We start from the raw sequence: 27,392 nt of genomic DNA, 5'->3' as shown, positions 1-27,392 counted from the left end.
AAGCTCTAACGGAGTGATCCAATTTAATTTAATTGCAATCAAACTCATCAAACGTTATCGTAATCGAACGAAATCGAATATTAATCGATTGTAATTGACAATCAATCAAACCAATGGAACATAGTCAACTATTAATCAAACCAATCTAACCTTACTTGACTTACTCGAACGCAATCGAACACAATCGAATATTACCCAGGAATTGGCTGTTCGATTGAGATTCGATTACGTTCGACAATCGAATCGCAATTATTCGATTGCGTTCAATTACGTTCAATTGATTCGGCTTCTAACAAAAATCTTCTTGAATGGCCCTTTATACTCTTCACATATAGAACAAAAGAAAATGACAAAAAAACAAAGGAATTACCCATAGCCACCATTTTGCAACCATGGGCAGTTGGGTGTTTAAGATAAAAACGGCAATTATTGCTCTTTTCGGCAACTATTGCCGAAAAAGGCAATTTTTTTAACAATGAAATGTCGATTCAGCAGAAATGTGCTGTCCTTATAAGCGCAAAGATGTCAGAGGTGCTTGAAAAATGTAAAATTATATCAAGGGAATAAACTCAATAACATGAAAAGTTCTAAAAAACATGTAAAAAGATCCTGCATCGATGCCGAAACACAGCTCGAAGAAGAAAACAGAACCCCCGTTGTATGTTTGTTTTACATATAACTCAATTTTGCTACTCTGCATTCTGGAAGAACCCAGTTGAAAACTGTTGAAAACAAAAATAAACGAGGCAAAGTGGGCCTGCTTATTGCAAGGGTGTTGAATACCACGTGTCCAATAATAAAATCAACTTTTCTTTCCAAAAACACCAAATTGATGGGGAATTGCAATTTTACGAAAATGGGAATCCTCATATCAAAATTTGTAAAGCAATTTGTAAAGCATCTTCTGAAAATTTCATTCTTCCCCATTAATGGGAACATGAAAAATGAAGAAGCTTTTGTTTCCTGATTGTCTTTTTAATCTGCCATGAAGTGTTATAAAATTCCTTTTAAAAAGACACATTCTCCCTTTCTTTAGAGACAGGAATAATATGAAAGTTTGAATCACTGATTGAAAATGGAGGAAACTCCCTGACCACTAAGCAAAGAAAAATAGCTTTGACCTTTCTATCACTTTCAGCTGATAAAAAGGGTGTGGGAATTAGATGAGGGATGTCCACATTAGACCAAGTTATGGTACGTCACAACCACAGAGTGCTGACTTTTAGTTTTATGACTTGTTCTCAGTTTTCGAAACAATTCAGGAGTGAGGTACGTGAAGGTCCGCCTGATAAGACTAGCCATTGAATTAGCTTTTTTCACTTGATTTGATATGTGTTGGTCGAAGGAGAGATTCTTATCGATGATAACACCAAGATCTTTTTCGAATGATACATGTTCAAGGATTTTATCCCCTAGTTTACTTGCTGAGCAGGCTTCAACACCTAAAATCAGAGATTGCCTCAGATCATACAATCCAGAAAATCCAACGAAAGAAAACATAAATTCTCTGAAATTGTCCTTCAACAAGGAAGTTATTATGGACACTCTATCTTTCCTATCCAAAGCTCCTGTCGACACCATCCGACTTAAAGATGAAGCTGTCAAGAAGCTTTGCCTAAAAATAAAAAATTATTTTGAAGACATTTGTCAAATCTGCACTGAACCATACAGAATCAAACTCGATCATCTTAATATCCAAGGCTTGTGCCCACAAACAAAACCCTCATCAGTTCCATACCTACCTACGTGACATTCTACACACTGACAATCAAATATTTTTAGGTATAACCGAAACTTTGTTGTCAAAACATCACAATAAAGCTGAGCTTGAGATACAAGGTTATAGAATTTTTAGAAAGGATCAAAATCGACCAAAAGCCAAACATGGTAGATACAGTGGCGGTGTTGCATTATACATTCGTGAAGATGTTGCCCCTTTTTTTACTTCACTACTGGAATTCTCAAATGGAGTCAACGAAGCCCTTTTACTCTACTCTAAACAACTCAATATTGTTCTTGGCATTGTTTACAGGCAACCAACAAACAAACTCCATAAATCGGTCGCCCCAGAATTTATCCAATTGATTTCTTTTACAATATCAAAAATTGAATGCAGTGGTTTCAACATCCCTCATACCTTAATCAATGACAGATACACCCAACTTCTTTTGACATATTTGTGCATTACTCTGAATGTAATAATCCTAGAGATCTGATCTTTTGATATTTTATTTATCAGAGTATGACCTTTACACAAGATTTATTACTTTTCCTTGAAATTTAGTAGATGCTCCTAAAATTAATTTTAAAGGTGTCCCATAAATACCCCGCATTTTGGGGTAATTACGGGACACCCTCGGGGTAATTATGGGACAGGTATAAAATGCTATTGAAAAATCCAGATATCTTTCCAAAAGGTCATGATATTTGAGGTTTTGCATCCACTTGATGACTTCAAATCATATCATTTAAAGGACTTTCAACAAAATTAGTTACAGTGTCCCATTTTTACCCCAGCCTTTTTCCCATTTTGGGGTAATAACGGGACACTTCAATCAGTAAAATTTGTATAGAGCAATCTAAACCAACTGAAGTATATTAAACATGCAAACCTTGGCATGTTTTGAAAGATTAGAGTGTAGTTATGATTCCATTAAACTAGAAAATTAAGTTTGTAGTTTTCTTTAAACAATAAACACTTCAAACTCAAACTTTAGTGTCCCATAATTACCCCAAGATTAAGATTTGACTAAGGGGTAAATATGGGACACAGTTTTTAGAGCCTTGTTTTATAATGAGACTATTAAGATTTCAAACCATAGTATCTTGATGTCAGAATTCAGTCAAAATATAATCAAAGTGATTGCAGCTCTTCCTGACACTAAAGCTTGAAAAGTCCCTTCATCATCAAAAGTATATAATTATGTTAGAAAAATCTAAGCACCTAGAATGACGCCAAAATCCTCTCCATCTGAATCCAAATTTATAATAATAACACCATTTTTAGGGGTGTCCTGTATTTATTCCTTTTTTTTAACTGTCCCGTGATTACCCCAGATGACTATACAACACTAAAGTGTGAAAGTCCCGCTAAAAGAAGCGGGACAAATCATTTTTTTGAAGTTTGTAAAAGAATGCCACATAGAAGATATTTTAAACTCAGTATGTGAATAGAGCAGTCAAAAATACAACTTCTATTTTCCCTGTTTTGCAAAAGTTCCAGAAATGAAAATAAGGGATACTGATAATAGAATACTATCCACTGATGATTGGCAGCACTATCATAAAGCTAGAATCGCTTTGTGAACTCTGCTTGAAAAAAAATCAAAAAATCAAGTTAGTCAGGGTTGAGAAAAATGAGACCAAAAAAAGAGAAAACCAAACAAATAACATAACTTAATAAGCCTAGAAAACTAAAAGAGACTGTTATGAATTGAAAAAAACTTCAGTATGGTATAGTATAGAGAGTCTGGTATAGAGACTCAAATTTCCTATTGATTTAATTTTGTGAGTCAGCTCGTGGGGTTTTGCAAGTTCTATATCTCCCGAAATAGGCAAAAATTAACTAAAATAACTAAATAATTTGAATTTTTAAATAATTCTTTTTTTTAGAGTAAACAACAAACAAAAATACAATAAATAATTGGTTTTGTGGGTGAAGTGGTTGAATCAAGATGTTTCATGAAAGGATACAAAGTGTTAATTTTGCATTGTACACTTCTGATGAAATCAAACAACTCTCTGTCAGAAGAATAACATCCACAGAAACATTTGATGTGTTGGGTCATCCTGTTACCAATGGGCTTTGTGATCCTGTTCTTGGCCCTGCAATGGACCTGTCAGATCGATGTGAAACATGTGGCTTGAGTTCTGTACACTGTCCTGGACACTTTGGTCATATTGAATTACCATTGCCAATATACCATCCCATGTTTTATAAACTGATGATCAAATTATTACGTGGATCCTGCTTTACATGTCATCGACTCATTACAAAATTATCAGTGACACATTTATTTGTGAGGTGAAAATCTATATACTTTCCTTTTATTTTCTTAATTGATTTGTCTAAAGTCTGATTGAGCCTGATTGAGCATCTTTGCAAATTATATGAAAGATACAAGCTTAAAAGCTTAAGTTTATGTTATCGCACTCTATCACACTTGCCTTACTGCTCCTTTCTAAACTGTGGTGTTGGAATTATTTTTCTCAAAAGTGCTTGGTGTGTATATAGCAACTTTCGGGAGACAAAAAGTCTCTTTGTACTTTTTCACTTGGTTCTCTTTCCTTCAACTCTTTTGTTGTCTTTTATTGTAAATCACCTCCAAGTTAACCATACTTGTCGTTATATATGAAATGAAAATGTTTTTTCATATTTCAGGCAAATTGAGCTATTGGACAAGGAATTTCTTACAGAGGCTCAAAACTTAGATAATATCTACATTTCGGCTCTTGCAGAAAATGCACATTGCAGCACTACAGATATTGATTTACAGAGAAAAGTGTGCCGTGAAATTGATAATTTCTATCATGAAGTCATTGCCAACAAAACTGAATCAAAGAAATCTGAATTCACAAAAAATCTAGTGAAAGCTCGTCTGGATATCATGAATGGTTTCATCAAAAGCAAACTTTTGTCAACAGTAAAAGAATGTCCACATTGTAACTCTATCAAACGAAATATCAGGTAAGATATGATAATTTATTTTTTTTCATTTGCATAATCAATCAATATTGTCAACTTGAAAAATATAGGGAGTCTGATTGGCAAAGAGAGCATTGATATGATAAATGCAAAAAATAAAAAAGATGACATAATGTATCTCATTACCTTGTGGTAATTATTACCTATATCCATTGTTTTTTGGACCTACCCCGGTGGGGTGGAAGTCCTATAAATTAACCTGTGTTCGTTCGTCCGTTCGTCCGTCTGTTACCAACTTTTCTCAGGATTGAATCATAGGAATCTTTGGATTTTTAGTACAAAGGTGCAAAATGGATCATTAATTTTTTCTGATTTTTTGAATGAAAGTAGGGTACCATTATAGGTAAAAGATGACTCAAGCAGATTTTTGCAAAAAGATTTTGTTGGCTCAAAAAACGCATGTTTATCTATAAGAATCACTATTAATAAGCATACATCAATGTTCTTAGTCAAATTACTCAATTTTTTTATGAGATAAATGTTTTTTTTGCCCATGGGGCTTACTTTTGAAAGAATAAATGTGTTTAGACATGAAATTTTGGTTGCTTGGCGTGTTTTTATAGAAAAACTGGCCAAATTCGACATTTTTTTATAAGCACATTATCAATTACTTAGGTATAAGCTTTTCTCGAGATTGGCTCTTTCATTCTTTATGATTTTTTGCACAAAGATACATAACTATAAACCCTCGAATGTGACGGAGCTCGATTTTTGAAAAAATCTTTTTGGGGTAAATTTCAGCTAAAAAACGGCCAAAAAAAGAGTTTTTTGGACTTTGTGAAATATTGGATCATTGTTTTTTTCTGATTTTTTGCATGAAATAGGTAAAAGATGGCTCAAGCAGATTTCTGTAAAAAAGAGCTCAAAAAACGCATCTTTATCTATAAGAATCACTATTAATAAGCATATGTTAATGTTCTTAGCCAAATTATTGTTTAATGGTCACGTCACGTCACGTAGATATCAATTATAAATATGTTAAATGCACAACCAGGTAGGTCCATAAAAGTATCACTTGTTCTTCTTTGATTTATTCAAAAAAAGCAACAAATAAATAAACAACTGGACATTTTTGGACTCGAATCAGGCATAATAATGTTTCTTCATTTTTAGACAAGAGCACAATATCAGGATTTTCTTTAAGTCTGTTGCTGAATCAACCGTGAAAAGGGCTGTTGCCTCAAAAACCATAGACAAAACCAAGAAAACATCCACTAATTCACAACAACAGAATAATGAAGGTACCACCTGTAAATTTTTTTCAAAAAGTAACAAGGAAGTTCAAGCCTGCAAATAGATATTTTTAATCAATTGAATCAACTGAAATGAAATCCTGTTGGTCAAACTCAAAATCCTGTGGGTCATCATTCAGTCTATCTTTTTTCTAAAATTATACAGTCGTGAAAGTTATGGAGAAAGCAAGTAGATAAAAGTGACCTTGAAACAACTCGTCACTGTAACAGAGAAAGATATTCAATAAAAGTGAACTTAAAATACTCTTGAAAGTTATAAAATAAGCTAAGCTAGTCAATAAAAATGACCTTGGATACACCCTTGAAATTTAAGAAGAAAGTGAGTTGAGAAAAAGTGAAACACCCTCAAAAGTTACTAAGAAAGTGAGTTGATAAAAGTGAACTTAGAAACACTCTTGAAAGTTAAAAAGAAAGCGAGTGGATAAAAAGTGAGCTTAGAAACACCTGTTAATAAAATTACGAAGAATGCAGTTACTATAAAGTAAACTTTAGAAACTGTCTTGAAAGCTACAAAGGAAGTGGCTTGTAAAAGAATAGGCTAAGAGACAGGGGTGAAAAGTATTTACTTTCAACTCAAGTTAATGGTTTTAACTTTTATTCATCTTTTCATTTGGACATCACGAGCGACACAAAAGATTTTCAGTCGGTCAAATTGCTTTTTCAGTCAGATATTGACCGATGACCGATGCTTATTTTGCAGCTTTGAAAGTCAGAAAAAACAAATCAATTTTTCCTAACTTAGCAGGAAGGAATTTTAAACCTTTTCAGAAATCAAAATTTTGGTATAAAGATTATTTTCATGCCTTTTTGGTGTCTGTATAATTGTCGTTCACATGGCTAAAGGTTCAATCTCAAAATTAATGCCTTACAAAATTTAAAGTTTTACTGTAGTGGTCATCTTTGTGATTTATATGGCCCTTTTTTCATGTAGAGGAAGAGTCAATGTTTTCATCCCTTCTTTAAATCACCTAAATCATGTTAACCATTATAGACTAGGAAAGGTATAGATAGAATCTGGCTTTGCTCAGTACTCTGGCTTCATATTTGGTATGATAGTTCACAATTACAATTAAGAAAACAAAACTCATGATCCCTGCATAGTTAGAAATACTTAGCAGATATTTGTTTGATAACAAGCGTGTGATAACTATTTTATCTGTTTTATAGTTCAAGAGGAAGATATGTGGGAAGCAGAAGATGAAGGTTACGAAGAGGAAAACAAGAATGAAGAAAATGAGCTAGGCGATGATGATCCTAAAGATTCTGATCATGAAAATGAAACTGATCTCAGGAGAAGGTAAAAGTGACCTTAAAGTGATTTCAATCTACTACCAAGTTTCATTTAATGACATGGCTTTTTAAGATTGCTTGCCATAATTTTCTTTCCATTGTTCTATTATTTTGCTGTTTGCAATGAAAAACCTTTTTAAATCAGTTTTTCTCTGGTTAGTGTATCCAAATGGTAGTGACTTTCTTTGAAAAGATGCGCTGTCAACTTAGAATCAGTTTACATGTCCTCAACTAGTTCAGTCATTTTCAGCCGCTCAAATCTTTTCAGGCTTACAAATGATGAATATATCACACCTGAAGAGGTCAAAAATCATTTCATTCAATTGTGGAATACAGAAAACAAAGCCATGAAATGTCTTTTGGGCTCATATAAAGTTCCAGATGCATCCAAGAAAGTTACAACACCTGAAATCTTCTTTCTCGATAATATTGTTGTCCCTCCGATCCGATTTCGTCCTGTAAGTTAATTTGAGTATCAACAATTACTGGTGTCGAAGTTTGCATTATAGCATATCGAAGTATATGTAAAATAGATTTTATAAAAACAAGAATTAAGAAATTGCCTGTTTTCCTATTAGAAAAAAATGTACATCTTTTACAGTTCAACTGGAAAGGTAAAACAATGACAAGACACTATTACGTATTAGATTTTGAAATTTTTCTGAATTGAATGGTTTCAGCAATCAGCTATGGGTGATTTGAAATTTGAAAATCCGCAAACGGCCAATCTGAATCAAATTCTATCATCCTGTCAAGTTTTGGAAGAAATCTTGTTCAAAATACAAGAAGGAAGTGATGAATTTATTCCTGTCACATATGCTAAAAAGAGTGGCCAAGTAAGTAATACTTTGCATTTTACATTTTTCTACTTAGATTTGTGAGTAGACCATCAATCAGTCTTATAGCATCAGACAATCATGTGGGCTTTTTTGTATATTGTATATAATGACATGTATTACAAATACTCTAAACTTTATCAACAAAAGGTTTCCATTAATTTTACTTTTATGTTGACATCTCTTTTATTTTCAAGAGAGGTCCACAAAACCGTAGTATTCCTGGTACAACTTACAAAGAGCAGTTGAATTCTGCTTGGTTCACACTTCAAGGAGACGTAAACCGCTTTATGGATAGCTCTCTAGATAAGCTTAACACCTCACCAATGCCTGGTGTCAAGCAGGTTTGTATTTAAAATTACCTTTTATTCACAAGTTTTTATTTTTTATTTTAACAAAAATTAAAATCAAAATTATCATAGGCTAGGAAATTTAACTATTCATGTTTTGAATTTTGCTTGGAATGAAGCCATTGTACAGCAATAAAAACTGTTTCTTCTAGCTTTTGGAGAAGAAAGAAGGCTTGTTTCGTAAGCACATGATGGGGAAACGTGTCAATTATGCCTGTCGCTCTGTCATTTCTCCTGACCCCTTCATCAACACTGATGAGATTGGTGTTCCTATGGTAAGTATTTTTCATAATTAAAAAATAATAATTCTACTCTAAACTTTCCACGAGGTAATAATAACATTAGCATTTAGCATCCTTCATAAGCTTGCTCTAGAAGTGTATGACATTACATCTGTATCTTATGCCTTTAGACTGGTAAATTAGGTTTGGGTTTCATCATTTAGTCTTTGTTTTTTGTTCTTTAATTTTAGGTCTTTGCAAGCAAATTAACTTATGCTCAACCAGTAACTCCACTTAACCTAAAGCAACTTCAAGAAATGGTCATTAATGGTCCTAATAAATACCCAGGGTAAAGATTTTTTTTTTGGCAGCAATTTGAATATGATAATTATCGAGAGTATTATATTTTTTGATTTTTTGGAATGATTTAGATGATTTTGTACACAATAACACTCTCAGTTTTCACTCTTCCCAGTTAAAACAGTAATCTCAAACCCAAATTAAACTGTTTTCAGGGCTGTGATGATTGAGCTGGAGGATGGCAGTAAACGGATGTTACCACCAGGAAAACAAAATGAAGATCAAAGAAGGGGATTAGCTAGAAAACTTCTTAGCTCTGATCTTCCTAATCGTAATTTTAATGCTAACAAAAAGGTAGATTAATTCACAAGTTTTTATTTCCGTCGTCTTGTATAATATTGCAAAAAGTTAATTTTATCTATATCATTAGTTTGTCAATATATATTTTCTTTTCCCAAGTTACATTATGTTTCATACTTTTACAGGTTTACAGACACTTGCAGAATGGGGATGTTATGTTGCTGAATCGACAACCTACACTACACAGACCCAGTATAATGGCACACAAGGTTTCTACCTGATAATTTAATTAGAAAGTACCACTAGATCACAGATCATTATTTCATTCATATTTAATCTAATCAAAAGCCTTCCTACTATGTTACAATAGACAACGCAAAGAATACTTTGGATACTCTTTTTTTTCCAGGTGAAAGTCTTACCGAAGGAGAGAACACTGCGATTACACTATGCAAATTGTAAATCCTATAATGCTGATTTTGATGGTGACGAAATGAATGCACACTTCCCCCAAAGTGAACTTGGTCGAGCTGAAGCCTACAATCTAGGTTAGAATTGATCATTACATTTTTTTTTGTTTTCTATTTCAAACTCCTGATTTTATAAAGATTAAGATCCTTAAAGATGGAAAGATTTAATAAATGCTTTTCTACAAGAAAAAAAAATAGTTATGTTTTTTTGGCTAAAAACAATACATGTTTTTGTATAAGCATACAAAAATCGAAAACAGACTTGGTGTTCCGTAGGTCTATTTTTGCCCAATTTGAGCTTAGATATGCATATAAGTGCAATGCAAAAAAACATGTGGGCATATTATTTAGTATGATAGAAAATAAGAAAATGATCAGGGGGGGTACAGCCGCAGGGTACTAACCCATAGGGTACTAACCTGATTTTTAAGAAAAATTGTCTTAGGTACCACCACCCCCTTTTTAGTACCGGGTTCCGGCTTTAAAATTGCCAAGGAAAATAGGAGACACCACCCTTAAAACTTGCCAAGCATGGTCCCAATCTTTCAAAAGCCAGCAAAAGCAGCTCTTTGTTGTTATTATGACTTGTATATACCATATTTTTAACTCAGATCCTCTAAAAAGTTCTTTAAATCAAACACAACTTTTAATTACCAAGGTTAAAACAATGAAATTCCTTGGCAAAAGTAAAATATTATATAGCTGCAATAACGGCAATAAAAGTATATATCTATCAGAAGATGTAAAAATCAAGTTGATAAAAATTAAAGAATAGTATGAAAGCTTGGATTGGATGGATTTCCTTATTTTTTTCTTCAATAGATTGGTAATTTATTCAAATTATTCAAAACTGTGTCAATCTTATGAAAGAAGTTGAAATAGAAAAAAGTTGCATTGTTGGCTCTGGTTGGCTTTGCTTAGTTGACCTGCCTCCGTTTTAATTGTCATAAACAGACAAACAAACAAACAAACAAATATAAACAGAAATAAGCTATAGGGTATAATATAAACTGCAATAAACTAAAATAAACTAACCCCTATAACAAAAACAATCATCAGCTTGGATAATAATTTTATTGTTTAAAAGACAGATTGTATCACTTTGGATGCAACAGCTTGTAATTCTTTTCATCAGAAGGCAATGACAAACATATACCTCATTCTAACTTGAGATATCAAAGACGAACTATCCTTCTCACTAATTAAAACAATACTGATTTGAACAATAGGTTTCTTTACATTAGCTTTTTCAATATTTGTATAACTTAGTGGTCATAAAATTCTCCTCTTAGAAAGTAGGGAAAAAATTAAACAAAAAATTAAACAAATGTACCATATTCAGGGCCTGAGTACTTGAAGAAAAATTGAAATGATACCCACCCCACCCTAAAATTGGTACCGGGTACTAACTTAAAATTGGAGATATACCCACCCCCACCCCAAAATTAGTACCGGGTACTAACTTTTTTGAATTTCTAAATTAGACACCACCACCCGGCTATGGGTTAGTACCCTGCGGCTGTACCCCCCCCCTGAAATGATAGCAAGAAGCCATTCCTTAGGACCTGTGACAACAATTTCTGATGAATTTATTTAGGGATTTATTTGAGAGGGGTTTACAGAAGGGGTTTTTATGGTCTGAAGACTGACATTACATGCAAAATTCTAGGGAAAAAAACAATGAAAAAGCACATAAAAGTAAAATATTTTTCAAAATTAAGTTTCCATAGAAATGTTTGATTCCATCGGATAGTGCATGAAATCCTGAACAAAAAAGTGTACTACAGTATAACCTTTTTAAGCAAACACACAAGCAAGTCTTGTCGGTTTAAATACGATTGGTATCAAATTTTGTCTAAACTTTTTGCATGTCTAAATTTATTTCCTCATGCTTCATCTAATGATATCATCCTTTTTGTCAACTTTGAAAGCACTTTTTCCCCTTGCAGTTTAGGCTGGGGCTGATTTGGTTAACTTCCACAAAAAAGTCTAAATAGACTCTCCTTTTGAAAGAGCCAAAGTTTTCTACTCTGGAAATTGTTTCACAGGACTAATCCCTAATTGGCTAATTCCTCAGCAAAAATATGCTTTTCTTCTAAAAACTGTATATAAAATGGGCTGTTTTCTTTCATCTTCAGTTAGCACTAATCACAACTACCTCAGTCCAAAAGATGGGAAACCATTGGCTGGTCTTATTCAAGATCATGTCATATCAGGAGTAAGGATGACATCGAGAAATACACTTTTTGAACGGTAGGTATGGATTAGTAAAGCAACATCATTACAACGTTAATTCGTAAGTTGAACTCTAAATTTCTTCTATTCATAGAAGTTTTACAGCTCTGGAGACTGGCTAATTAGGGTTTGTCAGGGCTTGTTAGTGTTTGCAAGACAAATAACTTAAATCGAATTTCCAACTACGCCTACCTTGTTTTTAGGGAAGAATACCAGCAATTGATATACAGCGGTTTGATTGATAAACCTGGTCGTATTAAATTGTTGCCGCCATGTATACGTAAACCTAAAATGCTCTGGTCAGGAAAGCAGGTATGCTATTCATTCATTGTCTAGTTAAATTACTTACAATATCTTATAAATCAAAAAGGATAAAGAGTTTTTTTAACCTTTTATTAAAGTCCCTTCACCCTGAAGATCATTTCTCATCTTAGTCCTTTTTTTGAGAAACGATTACGATTCTTCCATTTAGGATAAAATTTACATCTGAAATTTAATATTATTTACCTGAAAATCGGATTAATGGTTAGTAAAAAACACCCCCTGTGTCACTGAGCCCCTGAAAATTTGCCCAAAATCATTCCCCGTCCTCATGGAAAAAAACATTCTGCAATTCCAGCCCCACTGGAAAAATCGACTTTAATTTCATTCAAGTCAAAATTCAATGGAGTGCATGTGCACTACAAAACTAGATTTCTATCCCCAATGGAATTTTGATAGAAATCTTATCCCCACTGAGGGAAAAACTTCCATCGGGGCTGTGAGAAAGGGGTGTGTTTTCGTCCTCTTTGCTTAAATTTTTTATGAAAACCCCCCAAAAATGACCCAGTATTTTAAGTGCGCAGAAATTTAATGGTAAGAGATGCGTCAAAATTACATTGCAAAATTTTAATTTCAGGTTTTCTCCACCATTCTTTTGAACATCATACCCAAAGGGAAATTCCCATTGAACATGGCTGGAAATAAAGCTAAAGTATCGGACAATGTAAGTTTAAGATGCCTTTTTGTGAATAAACTATTGTTATTGATTCTTTCATTGCTTAGCTGCCAACTTGAAAAAAGAAACCCTCGTAACAGGCTCATCAGAACTTTCGTATTATTTTTTAGAATTGGCCTAAGGAAAAAGCCAAGAAGAGCCACACTCCAATCAAAGATATCAACGACCCTTTTTTACTAGAAAATCAGGTGAATGTTTTAAGCTTTAGTTCGTTTCTTTTCCTCATTGCACTCCAGGTGGAATTTAGCCTTTCTTCTCTTTTAACTGAAATTGTCATTTTTTAGTAGAAATTATTTAACTCCTACCATTCGCTCACACAGCATTCTTAAACAAAGGGAATAATAATTTTCTCCCACAAATTTTGAGAAATCATTTTGTTTATTGCTCTTTGTCAGCATAAAAACGCACCTCGACTTAAGATATCATGATAAACAATATGTTATGAAGAAAGAAATCTATTTTTCTTACAACGATGTTTTTTCATTTAAAAGGTGATCGTAAGAGGAGGAGAATTGATGACAGGTATCTTGGATAAGACACAGTATGGATCCACTGCTTTTAGTTTGGTTCACTGTGTTTATGAGGTTAGTTTCCAACTCCCCTTATATTTCGTGGTAGTTGCCATTTCAGGGGATATTGCTTGGGTGACATGTCCTACCTTTTTTACATTTTCCTTACAAATTAAAAGGTTTCTGCCTGCATTGTTACTTTTTCAAAAGTCACTTGATACTATTGCTTTTTATGTGTTCCAATTTCATTGGTTACAATATTTGTAACAACGGTAATATGTCGGATCGATGTTATATTGTTGGTCAAAAATTAATGGTCAGTCTGGCCTTATTGCGTAGAAATTTGATCTGGTGATAATTTTAATTCATTTTAGATCTATGGTGGAGAAACCTCAGGAAAACTCCTATCCACAATCGCAAGACTTTTCACAGCTTATTTACAGTATACAGGCTTCACCCTAGGCGTCCAGGCTATCTTGGTTGCTGAGTCAGCCGAGGAGAAGAGGCGCGAAATTATGAATGAAGGAAGACAGAGTGGTGATAATTCTGCTATCGAAGCTCTCAATATGCAAGCAGATATTGACAGGTAGAGCTTTGAAAACATCTCATTATAGTGCGTGGTAGTAGTACCGATAAATGAATTACACGATAGATGTTGTTATATTTTCTAAATATGATGGATCTGTCATGTCATTAAAGATGCTGAGAAGCAACTCTACATTCAACACTATCTTAATATATTACTAACTGCTTAGAATCTTAAAGTCCGAAGAAGCACTATTTTGTTCTTATTTTCACAGAGTCTAAATGCAAAGAAAAAGAGCTCATGTAAAAAATACCTATATTCAATTTTAGTGAAGGTTTATTTGATCGTGTTCAGAAAGCCCATCTGACGAACCAAGGCGTTGAATTACGTCAACTTGATCTCAGCATGAAATCAAGAACAGACGCCATCAACAACAAAATCAACGGGTAAGACCTCCAATATTTCAGTGTTAAAAGTTTTTCTGGCTCAGACGGATTTCCGTCTCAGCGAAGTATATAATTTACCAAAATGTCAAGAATATTTCCTGTGTAAAATCCATTTTCCGTCAGAGAAGACAATCCTTGCTTTGAACATTTATACCTTCGTCTTGAACATTTATACCCTCGTCTTGAACATTTATACCTTCGTCTTGAACATTTATACCTTCGTCTTGAACATTTATACCTTCGTCTTGAACATTTATACCCTAGTCATAAATAAATCTACGAAGTTGATAGCCATTAGTATCTTTGGTATCATTGAAGTGACTCTGTGTCGGATCATTGTCAAAAGTTTCTTTTTATCCATGTCAACTTTTGAATTATCAGAGAAACTTTGATCAGATTAATGAACTTGGATTGGTCATTGCTAATATTCACAATTTCAATTGCTTCATAATTCGACATCGTCACTCTTCAAAGTTATCATGGTATTTTTTAAGATGTTTGCGCTGCAAAATTGTGAAGTCGTTGCAGTGATGATTATAAATTATTTTTCTTTCAGTGTTTGTATGCGTGGTTTGATTCAGAAATTCCCTTCCAACTCTCTTCAAATGATGGTGCAATCAGGTGCTAAGGGATCCACAGTCAACACCATGCAAATCTCTTGTTTACTCGGACAAATTGAATTGGAAGGAAGGCGGCCGCCGTTATCAATGTCTGGTTAGTGCTTTGAATCATTGTATTCTTTGCTTGCTTCAATCTCAACATCATTGGAGTGTAGAAAGGTTTTTCATGTCACGTCATTTGTAGCATAGTCCATCAGAGCCAATAGGAAAACAGTGGAAGAATTCAGTCATTGGTTCTGTAGGATGGCTAATCTTTCTCATTCCCGGCAAAATATTTTTTGCTTATTTCCGGAATCTTTCTGCTGCCTGTTCCTAGAAAACAACATTTTTCTGCTGCATATAAGTACAAATGCGTGGATAGTACACTATAATCCTGCACTGATCAACAACAAATCGAAATTACATTTTTACCTACCCAGACTATCGGTCTCAGTCTAGCCATCCTACCGTATTCACAATTTAAAAAGGTTGTTGCTAAGTCCTGGATCTGATAGGCTTTGTCTTTGCTTAACCTATTACAAAGATTTCAAGTTCTTTCTTTATATCCTTAGGGCGTTCATTACCTTCATTCCAACCATACGATACATCACCAAGAGCGGGTGGTTTCGTTGACGGGCGTTTCTTAACCGGTATCCGCCCTCAAGAATATTTCTTCCATTGTATGGCTGGTAGAGAAGTAAGCCTTGTTTATAAGAGCTCACTTCATTAATTCCTTCGCTGAAATTAGAAATCAGATATTCAGGTTTTCTGGTTTTAAGTATGAACTGATTTTATGATTTCATGCAAGCTCTGAAGTGGACTAACGCTGGGCTTTTTAAACCCCTGAAAAACCTGTGATGATTCCAATGGATGATTTGGAAAAGTCTCTAGAAAATTTCGTCAATATTTAAATCTTTAGAGCTTGAAGTACTCAATTTTTGATAATTTTTTCTGACCAACCAGGCCTTTGAAATTTTCCATCCTTTAATAACATTTGGAATTTAGATAACCTTCGGACTTCAGAAAGCCTCAAACTGCCGGAGGTTAAGAATCGTGGTATGTAAGTACTAATGAATACATACATACGTACATCATTGCAGGGTTTGATCGATACTGCTGTGAAGACCAGTCGTAGTGGATACTTGCAACGTTGCTTGATCAAACATTTAGAAGCGTTGTACGTACAATATGATATGACGGTACGTGACGGAGATGGATCAATTGTGCAATTCATGTATGGTGATGATGGAGTGGATGTCTTGAAATGTCAATATCTTCGTCAAGATCAATTTAAAACCGTCATCGATAACCAAAAGGTTTGTCTAATTGCAATTTTTAGGTAGATAAATAGAAAGCCTTTTATTTATTAATTTCAAAATTGCAGGGAATCATGGTTTTGTAGAAATTGAGGATTTTCAAATTTGAAATTAATTCAGAAGATGAAGATGGACATGATAATCTTGTGAAACAGTCATCATTGTTTATTTAATGTAGTTCTGGAGATAATTTGGAGATAGTTCTTGTTTGATTTTGTTGGTCGAATTGCAATTTTGTTACTTTTTCTAAAGAGCACGTCATCTTTATTACTTCAAATGACTTATTAGTGAAGTATCTTATAAAAACTCCAGCTCATCCCTAGTTTTTAAACGCCTCCTTTATTCGTTTTCAGGCTTACCTTTCCATTTTGAATCCAAACGAAGTGAGCCAAGCTGTGGACGTCAAGAAAGCTAAGAAAATACAGAAAAAGGTAAACAAATCTGTTCTTTTACCTTAGCTGAAAAGTCTGTTATGACTTGATGTTAATTTTGGAGATAACAGTACTGTAACATTCATTACTCACTAATATAGCGACTATAGTGTTTTAGGCCTATTATTTAGCCTAGAAGAGATTCAAAAAATCCTAAAGTTTGTGTTATGATTATCATATCATGTTATGGTTATCATATAATTTTATCATTTCTTGTTAATCTTAAAGCAAGATAAATGGCGTCGCGTCAACGGAGAAGCGTACTCATCCACCTATCACCACTCACGCTCTTCACCATTCCTCTTGTACGAAAAAGAAACTAGAAAGAAAGTCGAAAAGAAATACCCTTCCAAAGAAACCACTTTTCTTCGTACTAAGGTATAATTGCTTTGTACCGAAAAATCAGTTAGAATCAGAGTCAATTCTATTTATTGACCAATTTATCTATTGTATTTAAAACGAATTGTGTAACATATGAAGTTCAACATTACTCGCCTATCCTACTCACAGTTTCTTGCAAGAAGATAAAATAACTGGGCTTCAGAACTTTGAACTTTTGTTTTAATATTGAAATTTTTATTCCCTTTGGTTAGGCTGATTTGAAGCTGATGGAGCGTTGGGTGAAATCAGATGGTCCCACTAAGGGAAGGTAAGACGACGAGAAAGAAAACATTATTTTCCTAATCTAGTGTTTATTAAGATTTTTAAAATTTCTTCAGAATTAAGTCCTGAATCATTTTTTCTAAGTTTTTTTCTTTCTGAAAGTCGCCTAAATTACTTTGTAGTATCCACCTGCTTATTCATAGAAGATCATTTTTTCAATTTTCCTTTTTCATTATAGCTACGAGTCGAGGTGTGAGCCGATTTTGGATCCAATTATTTCCCGACATAATCCTTCTTGTTACTTCGGTGCAGTTAGTGAAGAATTCCGTAATCGGGTGCGCATGTATACGGAATGCAACCCGGACAACAAACTCATTGAAGATGAAGAAGGCAATGAAAGTGATACAGAAAGCGGAACGAAGTAAGTTTTTTGGAACCGTTAATCTTTTTAGCGTATTGGTAGAGTCTAGAAATGTTTATAATGCAATATCTTGTATGATCGACTAACCATAAAAACCCAGACTTGTAGCAACTGGAAGAATACAGGTTTATTCGCCTTCCAAATGATTCTCCTAATTTTTTTAGTTTTCAAATCGTTGTAGCTTTGACTTTAGGAAAATAAACCTAGTTATAGATTTGTTTTTCATCAATCTAAGGATTCCGATTTGAAAAGCTCACCCCCTCAGACCAATCCATGTCCAGTAGAAGAACGCTCCCACTGAGCCTGAAATGGGTTTCCATGAACTAAGCTTTCACCTCTATGCGACTTTCAGTGTTGGCAAGATGGGTAAAGACGCTTTTGAACCAATGATGGACATCAAATACCTGAAGTCACTTGTGCAACCTGGTGAAGCTGTTGGCCTACTTGCTGGCCAAGTATGTTTTTAGTACTATTTACTTTTGCTCGAACTCTCTTTTCAGTCCATCTGCAAACAATCAACACAGAAAGTTTAGCTGAGCCTCGAGTTTCTGAATACAACCCATAAAAATCGCTGAAAATTGGTATTTCATACTTTTGAACTCATTGCAAATGGGTGAATTATGTTTTTCAATAGTTAGTTAAACAATATTCCATTTTGGGATTTTTTCAAATTTCATGTCTTTCAACTATCTACCTTTATTGAATCATTTCCAGTCCATCGGGGAGCCGTCAACACAGATGACATTGAACACTTTCCATTTCGCCGGAAGAGGAGAAATGAACGTCACACTTGGTATTCCTAGATTGAGGTAGGCAGCACATTCTTCCATCTATTCTTAAAACTACACATAAAGCTTTGATAATCTTCATATCATCACACTTAATATCTTTACTTGAAAGGAGGGCCAAGTCTTTATTAAGAGGCAAGCATTACGTGTCCATTCCAAAACTCATTGTGTTAACTTGATTTGAAATTCTTCCTTTAATTTCAGGGAGATTTTGATGACAGCTAGTGAGACCATCAAGACACCACAGATGGATGTCCTTATTAAAGCTGGCAAAGAAACTGAAGCCAAACAAATCGCTAAACAGCTTACCAAATTAAAACTCATCGATGTAAGCTTTCGACACTGGGTTCTAGACCCCTTCGGACCAAAGATATTTAATTGATGTTTAATTTATTTGTGGCAAATTCAAATTCGTTTAGATAATAAACAAATCTTCGAATTTCGTTTAACTAAAGTTTAATAGCTTTAAAACATTTTTTTTTTCACTCAGGTTTTGCAACTTGTTTCAGTTGATGAATGTATCGCTAAAAGCGCTGAAGGGTATACCATTGTTTTAGTCCAGACCTTCTGATAGTACTAGTATGAAAATCAAACTTTTGGAGTATGATTGACAAATGATCACGAGGAAAAAGGAGAAAGCTATTTGTCAGTGCCCCCTAGGTGAATCTACATTTAAATACCGTATACTCTGAGATCACCCCAAAAAATCAGCTTCGTGTAATTTTGGAAAGTTGGCTATTTATATAATGTAACCCGAAATCGTTACAGACTTAATTTGAATTTTAGAGTATAGGGTGCAGGTTTTGAACTTTGTATATATAATTTTGTCTCTGAATTCATCGAGATTAACATGTTCTTTCTTTGTATATATAATTTTGTCTATGAACTCATCGAGATTAACATGTTCTTTCTCCCATCTATCTTCAGAATATCAAAACGTCAATTCAAAATCCGCATCGGAATACTGCCACAGTATGCGTACGAGGTATGGGAGAAATCGAATTTTTTTTATTTTGGTGGTTTCAAGAAAATGATCTTGAAAGGAGGTTTATTCAGCACTGTTCTTTAATACATTTTCAGACCTCAGACCTCGCCAAATTCAAAATCAGCCGTTTCCGTAACTGAAAAGTTACATTGACTAATCTTATGGCCCGGGAGTAGAATTCTTGTACGCTCAAATGGTTAAGCATAAGTTTGATTGGAATATATATCATGGAGGCGTCAACGTTATATGGGATGTATATAAGAGAGGTCTTTTCAAAGAATCTCTGTTTTCATTGGTTATCTTTCTTCAGGAAATGACGCATGCATCACCAGATGATATTCTACTTTACATGGAAACTCATTTCTTGAAAATGATATCCAATGCTGTCAAACGTATTATGTTGCACCAAAGAACCAAAACGTATGAGATTCAATACTTGTTCTTCAGATTCTCCCCTTCAACTAAATTTTCAAAATTTGAGTGTTTCGTTTTTGATTGATATTCTTTATATTCTTTACTATCCCGCAGAGATTCGACTGCAGTTTCTGTCAAGTCAGTAATGTTTTTGTCACTTTATCATTATCTTTCTTGTACTAAAAGAATTGCATCTAAAGATTTGTATACAATTCACTATAACTGATCCATTGACCATGCTTTGGTATATTGAAGATAGATTAATAGAAACTTCTTTTTGCACTGCATAGGTTGTTAACAACTGAGAAGGATGATTCCACGCCGAAGAATGCCAATCGTCAAAATGGTGAGTCTTAATCACAGCCTTTTTAAGAAGAACAATCTAAAGATATTATCAAATACTGGCTGGAACTTTTTTAAGGAAAACAATCGCTGAAACTTGATAACGAAGTAAGAGAAGTAAGAGTAAATCTTGGACATCGTAACGTGGTGGTGAACCACTAGCATATATTGAGGAAAACATTGGGAATTTCCGGTTCAATCGACTATGTCTTCAGACCCGCTTCTGTTAAGTCCATCAAACTCAATTTCTTTTTATTTCCAGAGGAGGGCGACGAAAACGCCCCAACTGTGGCGCCCGATGAAGTGGACGATTTGGCGGATCTTTCTGACGAAGATGCAGAAAATGACGGAGGTGCTGATGACGTCAAAGGGAGAAGCCGACGAACGCAGGTAGGTTCATGTTAATCAGTGTTAATTGTCATCTGCCACCATTGCAACACTGTCATGTTACTTTATTCGTAAAAAGCTTGATGGGATAAAGATTAGTCGTGGAAAACATGGCTATTGCATTCCGAATCAGAAAGGAATTTTTGTAAATCTGGCGACGAATGTTATTTTTAATCTGGCGTTTGTGTGAAAACCACGCGGGTCACGTACACCCTGAGCTGCTTTAACTCTTAGCTGTTCGCAATCGTTGTTCGCATATGCTACCGAACATAAAATGAAAATAATTATCCGATATAATCTTGATCCGACATAACCTTATCTTCTTTCTTGTCGTAGTTCACCTCATATGATAATCCAGAGGACCGAGAAGAAGAAATCCACGAGAAGGATGTCGATGAAGCAGATGAGATGTCGAGGAGCGTTCCTGAAGATGAACCCATGCTTCCCGAAGATGAAAATGGTAATACCTTATCGGCCAAAACTTAGTCGGCCCTAAGTGACTAAAGATGAAAATGGTAATACCATGTAGTCTTAATAACTTGAATGTCTTAATCTACCACAAGCCCATTCATAACTAACACAAATTAGGGCCAGTGTAAACATGACCAATAACAAAAAAAGAATCGGGGTGTTTCATGGTCCGCTGAGGTCGAATAAAGTATTCATTTACCTTAGAGTTGAGACTTCTAATGAACTTACGCTTAAAAGTTCCAAAAAGAATTTTCATCTATAACAAATTTATCCTTTTTCATATTTCTAGTAGTGGAAACACCAACTCGTTCTACAGCTCGTCTTCATCCATCGTTATCAACTTCTGATACCAGAAAGTCGGTGAGTTAGAGTCGCTCGGTTTGATGGAGAGATTCATATTCGGGTGAATTTTTCAATCAGTAGTAAATATCGGATAAAACCTCATCTCTATACCATTTTGTAAGCGATTTGAATGTTTACATTTAGTTGGAAACAGCATAAGTAGTACTTCTCTCAGCTGATGTTCAAACTGGAACAGACGAAATTTTAGTGAGGAAAAACTCTGTCAAAAGTATGGTGTTATTATTGATATAATTTCGTTTGTTTCAGAGAGTGTTACGAACGTGTGGAAATTTTATAGTCGATTATTCTCATGACGATGAAAGCAGTGAATGGTGTGAAGCAACTTTCCAGGTACGGCTTACTCTTCATAACCATTATATAAAGGAATCTGAAAACGGGAACCTCCCACTTGACTATTGAATTGTTTCCCGAGCATAGGAATTTTCTATAGCTTCAGTCGGAAGGGTCAAAAGTTGTTAAATAATCTTGTATGCTCATGATGAAGTAAATTCGTAGAAGCGAACTTTAGTTGTAAGAAATCTTCTGTAACTAGCAAAAAATTAATTAGATAAGAAAAATGTAATGTAAAAAAGACTAAGTTCTAATAAATGAGGTAATATTTAGAAGTAAACAAATATAGTGGCTTTGAATATAAACAAAGTAGCGAGATGATAATCATAGCTCAACAAAAGTGTTGTATCCATGCCTTCAAATGTTTTTAGTTTATTGTCTTCTCTATCAATTTTAGTTCGATTTGGCTGGAAGCAAAGTCATGATGATCAACATTATTGAAAAATTGGCTGAAAAGGTTCGCTTGTGACTCTTACCCTTCTATGTTGACTGTCCTATTCTTAAGGTGGTCGTTAACAAACTTTTTGAAAATGTCAAAAAATATTCAAATTGAAATATCTCAAAATGTATAAATGATATATTGTTGAAATTTTGTATGATGATACTTCATTATTATCTTGATCTAAAAATAGAAAAAAATGTTAGAAATTTCAAAGACGGGGGTCACGACGTCATTTCTAAAAATAGATATCAAAATCTTGTGGCAGAAAAATCTCAACAACCAGATGGAGTTAGATTTTGATATTTGGCAGTTATGTTACAATATTGACCTACTGTGTTTTGAGTGAAAAAATTAAAAAAAAAATCAAAAACCGGGGGTAAAAACGCAAAAAACTGGGGCTTTTCCGGGCGGAAATATGCCGGAAATCGCCGTTTTTCCGGATTTTCATTGGACTTTTTCCATATAATTGGTTGTTTTTTTCATTCAAAAACATTATTAATAGCAATGCCCACCATCAAGCATGTTTCAATTTTCAAAAAAATAGATTTTTGAAGCCGGAACTTTCTAAAAATCGCCGGAACAGCTGATTTTCGCCGGAAAAACGGTATTTCTTGAATTTCTTGAGCTGTACTTTATATTCTTTCATGAAATTTTGCACAATGATGTAAAATGTCAATACCTAAATTGTGACGGAGCCCGATTTTCGAAAAACAGCTTTTCCGGCCGAAAATGCCGGAAATATGCCGGAAAAACTGTTTTTTTGGCATTTTCTCGAGATTTTATCATTAGTATTTTCTGATTTTTTGCTCAAAGATGCGTGTTAACAATGCCCTAAACATGGCCGAGTCCGATTTTTCAGAAAAAATTTTTTCCGGTGGAAAATGCCTGAAATATGCCGGAAATCGCCGTTTTTCTAGATTTTCATTGGACTTTTTCCTTATAATTGGTTGTTTTTTCATTCAAAAACATTATTAATAGCAATGCCCACCATCGAGCATGTTTCAATTTTCAATAAAATTGATTTTTGAAGCCGGAACTATTTTAAAAGTCGCCGGAACAACCTTTTTTCGCCGGAAAGACAGTATTTCTTGAATTTCTTTATTTTTGCAGATTTTCATTGGATTTTTTCCTTATATTTCTATATTTTTCACTACACAAAAACATTATTGATAACAATGCTCACCATCAAGCATGATTCAATTATTTTTTTTCATTTTTCTTTTTACATCGCTATCTAACTTTCATCATCAGGTAGGTCCATTCAGCATATAGCTTGTTGGACCTACCCCGGTGGGGTGGAGGTCCTATAAATTAACCCGTGTTCGTTAGTTCGTTCGTTCGTTCGTTCGTTCGTTAGTTACCAACTTTTCTCGAGATTGGCTCATTCAATTTTTCTGATTTTTTGCACAAAGGTGCATTACTATAAACCCTCGAATGTGACGGAGCCCGATTTTCGAAAAAAAATTTTTCCGGCCGGTAGAACCGGAAATGTCCCGAAAAAAGCGGTTTTTTGAGATTTTCTCGAGATTTTATCATTAGTTCTTCGCGATTTTTTGCACATAGATGCACATTAGTACTGCCGAAAAGGTGTCGAAAACCGTTTGCCGAAAAAAAAATTTTTTCCGGTCTGTAGAACCGGAAATGTGCCGGAAATCGTCGTATTTTCACATTTCCGTCACATTTTTTCAACTTATTTAATTGTTTCTTTACAGAAAAATGTTCTTTATGATGATGCCCAAAACTTAGCATCGTTTGATTTCCAAAAAAATCATCCTTTGAATCCGGAACTCCTTAAAAATCGCCGGAACAGCCGAAAACCGGCGTAAAACGGTTTTCCTTCATTTTTTCAACTTATACTCGACAGATTTTCATGATTTTTCTTTCACCGTTAAACATCGATGCGTTTCTTAATTGATTTCTCCGTTCCAATAGATATATAAATCGAAATTTAAAATTATACATTACTTCCATTAAATTCTAATTATTCGTTTTATAAATAGGTAGGTCCATTAAAGTATTACTTGTTTATTTCGAAATCAACAAAACATTTTTTGAAAAATCTGTTTCACTCAAAACACCCCTTGCACTAAGACAAAGCTGTGTACAAAATTCCAAATAAATCGGACCAGCCAATCTTGAGATTCTTCCGCCACAAGATTGAAAACCCCCGGTTTTGCTGTTTTGCGTAAACTGGCCTTAAAACTATTTTTTGCTGTAGAAAGAGGAAAAAAAGCTTTCAATATGGGATTTTTGACAGATTTCAGTTGAACTTGATGCACTGATCCAATTTTCTTCACCTTAAGAAAGAAAGTCAAGCCATTTTCTTTTGCATGTCTCAGCAAATTTATGGTGTCGCGCAGAACCCTGAGATTACCGCAAACATACAAAAAAGTTGCGTTAACCTTACTTTTGCTTGCGAAAAAGCTTAAATTTGGTGAAAAGTGATTGAAAAGTATTCCCTAACCCTTTCATTGGTTAAAGTAACACATTTCACTGTAACAAAGCAAATTTTTATCCCTATTACTTGAAATACAAGCTGCGCTCAAGTCTAATAAAGAGCACTTTCACTTTCACTTTTGCGAAAACCCCGAAATACACCAAATAATCAACTATATCACTATCAAAATCCAACTAAATGTGTATGGATAGCTTCAAGAAGAAATTATGGACGTTTTAAACAATAAATTATCAATTAAATAACCAAAAAGAGAGAGAAAACAAAGAAACATAACACGTACCTGTCACACATTGTGTGGCGCTGAAATTTGATCCCAATGGGAAGGAAATTGGAAAGTTTATCAAGTAAAAATGTTCCTTGGAGTTTTGAGAAGCTCTTTATATAAAAAGGAAGCATCAAACCATCACTTACTACAAGAAAATAAGCCATGAAACAGCCATTTCCACAGCCATTCCCTTTACCAATAATCCACACTTGAAATTTGACAAGATTCAAGATGGCGGGTTTGTTTTGATTGTCATAAATCCGGAACTATTAACAGTACCGGTGTAAAATTTTCCGGGAATGTTCTTTGTGGCTCTAAGTAGCGATAGTAAAAATTTGGAGTCGCTCCAAGAACCAGAAGGGCTAATATTGCGATTTTCGTGACGGGCGGTGGGGTGGGCGTTTGGGGCGGACCACAAAATCTGCTCAGGTACGTGTCTAAAGACCTAAAGTTTTCGACTTCCCTCTTCTTTATATGAAATAAAACTTCGGGATATTGTTTAGCAAGGTTCAAACTTTAATTTAAACCAAAAATCGAAAAATCGACCCGAAAAAGATGATCCTATCTCAGAAGTGTTAACGACCACCTTAACCCTTCGAGCATCGTCCTATTTTTTACCGTGGGAAACATCTTCGGGTGGGAGGGGTGTATGGTAGCGATGACGTCACCAATGATGTCGAAATTTTTACAAAAGATGTCGATTCATATTTGGTACAGACGTGTAAAATTGTTAGTCAATTTGATAAATATTTCAAAAGTTCTATCTTGACTACAGAAACACCTTTTTCTTTGCCTCTATTTTAACTGCTAATTGTTTATCTTACTGATTCATAACATTCTACTGTTATGTAACATTGCCTTGGATGTATGACTTTCTTCCAAAATCATTTACTTTTCTACTTTAGGCTGTGATACTGGAAGCACCAGGTATCGAGCGAGCCATGACGTCACAGTGTAAAAACCCGTCAGAAGCTGGGCGACATCGTTTGAAATGTGAAGGAGTTAATCTTCGTGTAAGCTATGCTAATTTTGATAACCGGTTGTTCGTTGGTTTGTTAGATATATTCAATCGAAGTAGTCTTCCACACTTTTAACTTTAATTTTTTGTTACACGAATAAAAGTAGTAATGTTTATTAACCCAACGTGAAATTGAAACCACAGAAATTATAATTTTTTTCAAGGGGAGCACGGCCAGTTTTAATCAAAGCTGTTTTAAGTAACACGAAATGTTTCCATTTAATAGTGAACGTTTGTTTCATACTTCGTACAGAAAAACCAAGAAATCCATGATTTTCTTTTCCCTTCTCTTTTCTTAGCAACTATGGAGATTCCCAGATATTTTAGAGCTTGGAACACTCTATTCAAATAACATTCATAAGATTGCAAAAGCTTATGGAATAGAAGCCGGTAGAAGAGTTCTTATCAAGGTACACTATCAGGTTTATTCTACACAATGTTAGGTTCTGTGAACTGGATAGGGGTGATTGATGATCTGGGTTTGATCAATAGGGCACTGTCCATTAATTCTTAAAAAGGAATATGTGATAAGTAGCTTGGTATTCAATGCAAAATATCTACTTTTTTATACGGACGGTAATAAAAGCTGTGAGCTCAACTCATCCGTATTGCAAACGTCTTCTGTTTTTAAAACTCATTGTAGCATTGTCTGTATTGTAACTCATCGTTTATTAACCAGTTCTTCTCTTTTTAACACCTTTCAGGAGGTTCAAGATGTGTTCAAAGTTTACGGTATCGAGATTGATCCGCGTCATTTATCACTCATCGCAGATTACATGACATTCGAAGGTGTATACAGGCCTTTCAATCGGTTCGGTATCGAATCCAATCCTTTCCCTTTCCAAAAGATGAGTTTTGAAACCAGTATGAGTTTCTTGAAAACGGCCGCTGCGTTCGGTCAGGCGGACGAATTGGGATCGCCTTCATCTCGTATTATCGTTGGACGTGTCATCAACCAGGGAACTGGAATGATGGACTTGTTACCAAAACTAACGGTTTGAGAGATATGAGATTTTTTTGTCGTTTGATCGGAGCTGGTCTTAAAACATGCATTGGGATTAGAAATTAAAACAAATGAACGAATTCGTTTGGAAACGAGACTGAATTTACATATTTTTTATTGTCGTAACAACGGATAAAGGCTAAGAAACTGCGACAAACTGTTATTTAGTTATGTGATTTCCTAATCCTAAAGAAGTTTTTTAACTTTTATAGATTTTGGTATTTTATAGAATTTAGTATACAATATTTTGTTGAAAATAGAAAACTTGTCAAGAAAAAAACTCTTATTCTTATTCGAATGTGAATAGTCTGAACTTTG

At 34.4% G+C, this 27,392-nt stretch overlaps 1 protein-coding gene across 1 annotated transcript; it reads left to right on the top strand.

The window, feature by feature from the left end:
- Window positions 1-3,616: 3,616 nt before the first annotated feature.
- Window positions 3,617-27,345, top strand: LOC136814367 (DNA-directed RNA polymerase I subunit RPA1-like). The gene is made up of 41 exons (XM_067070897.1): window positions 3,617-4,024; window positions 4,382-4,687; window positions 5,819-5,946; window positions 7,126-7,255; window positions 7,517-7,706; window positions 7,929-8,084; window positions 8,282-8,428; window positions 8,587-8,709; window positions 8,907-9,004; window positions 9,171-9,309; window positions 9,441-9,524; window positions 9,665-9,803; window positions 11,864-11,978; window positions 12,164-12,272; window positions 12,859-12,945; window positions 13,068-13,145; window positions 13,449-13,541; window positions 13,841-14,052; window positions 14,322-14,438; window positions 14,995-15,152; window positions 15,610-15,734; window positions 16,138-16,353; window positions 16,707-16,784; window positions 17,013-17,162; window positions 17,378-17,433; window positions 17,626-17,808; window positions 18,161-18,263; window positions 18,523-18,617; window positions 18,801-18,924; window positions 19,087-19,136; window positions 19,524-19,581; window positions 19,892-20,001; window positions 20,286-20,341; window positions 20,600-20,727; window positions 21,061-21,184; window positions 21,485-21,555; window positions 21,805-21,888; window positions 22,286-22,345; window positions 25,959-26,066; window positions 26,371-26,481; window positions 26,776-27,345. Exons 1-41 carry the CDS (start codon window positions 3,675-3,677, stop codon window positions 27,070-27,072), a joined length of 5,346 nt encoding a protein of 1,781 aa, XP_066926998.1. The 5' UTR covers window positions 3,617-3,674; the 3' UTR covers window positions 27,073-27,345.
- Window positions 27,346-27,392: the final 47 nt, after the last annotated feature.

This window comes from Clytia hemisphaerica, unplaced genomic scaffold (genome assembly GCF_902728285.1).
Source record: "Clytia hemisphaerica strain Z4C2 unplaced genomic scaffold, Clytia hemisphaerica genome assembly, whole genome shotgun sequence".
Taxonomy (NCBI): Eukaryota; Metazoa; Cnidaria; class Hydrozoa; order Leptothecata; family Clytiidae; genus Clytia; species Clytia hemisphaerica.
The sequence above is the reverse complement of the archived record's forward strand: the minus strand, read 5'-3'. Positions and strand labels throughout refer to the sequence as shown.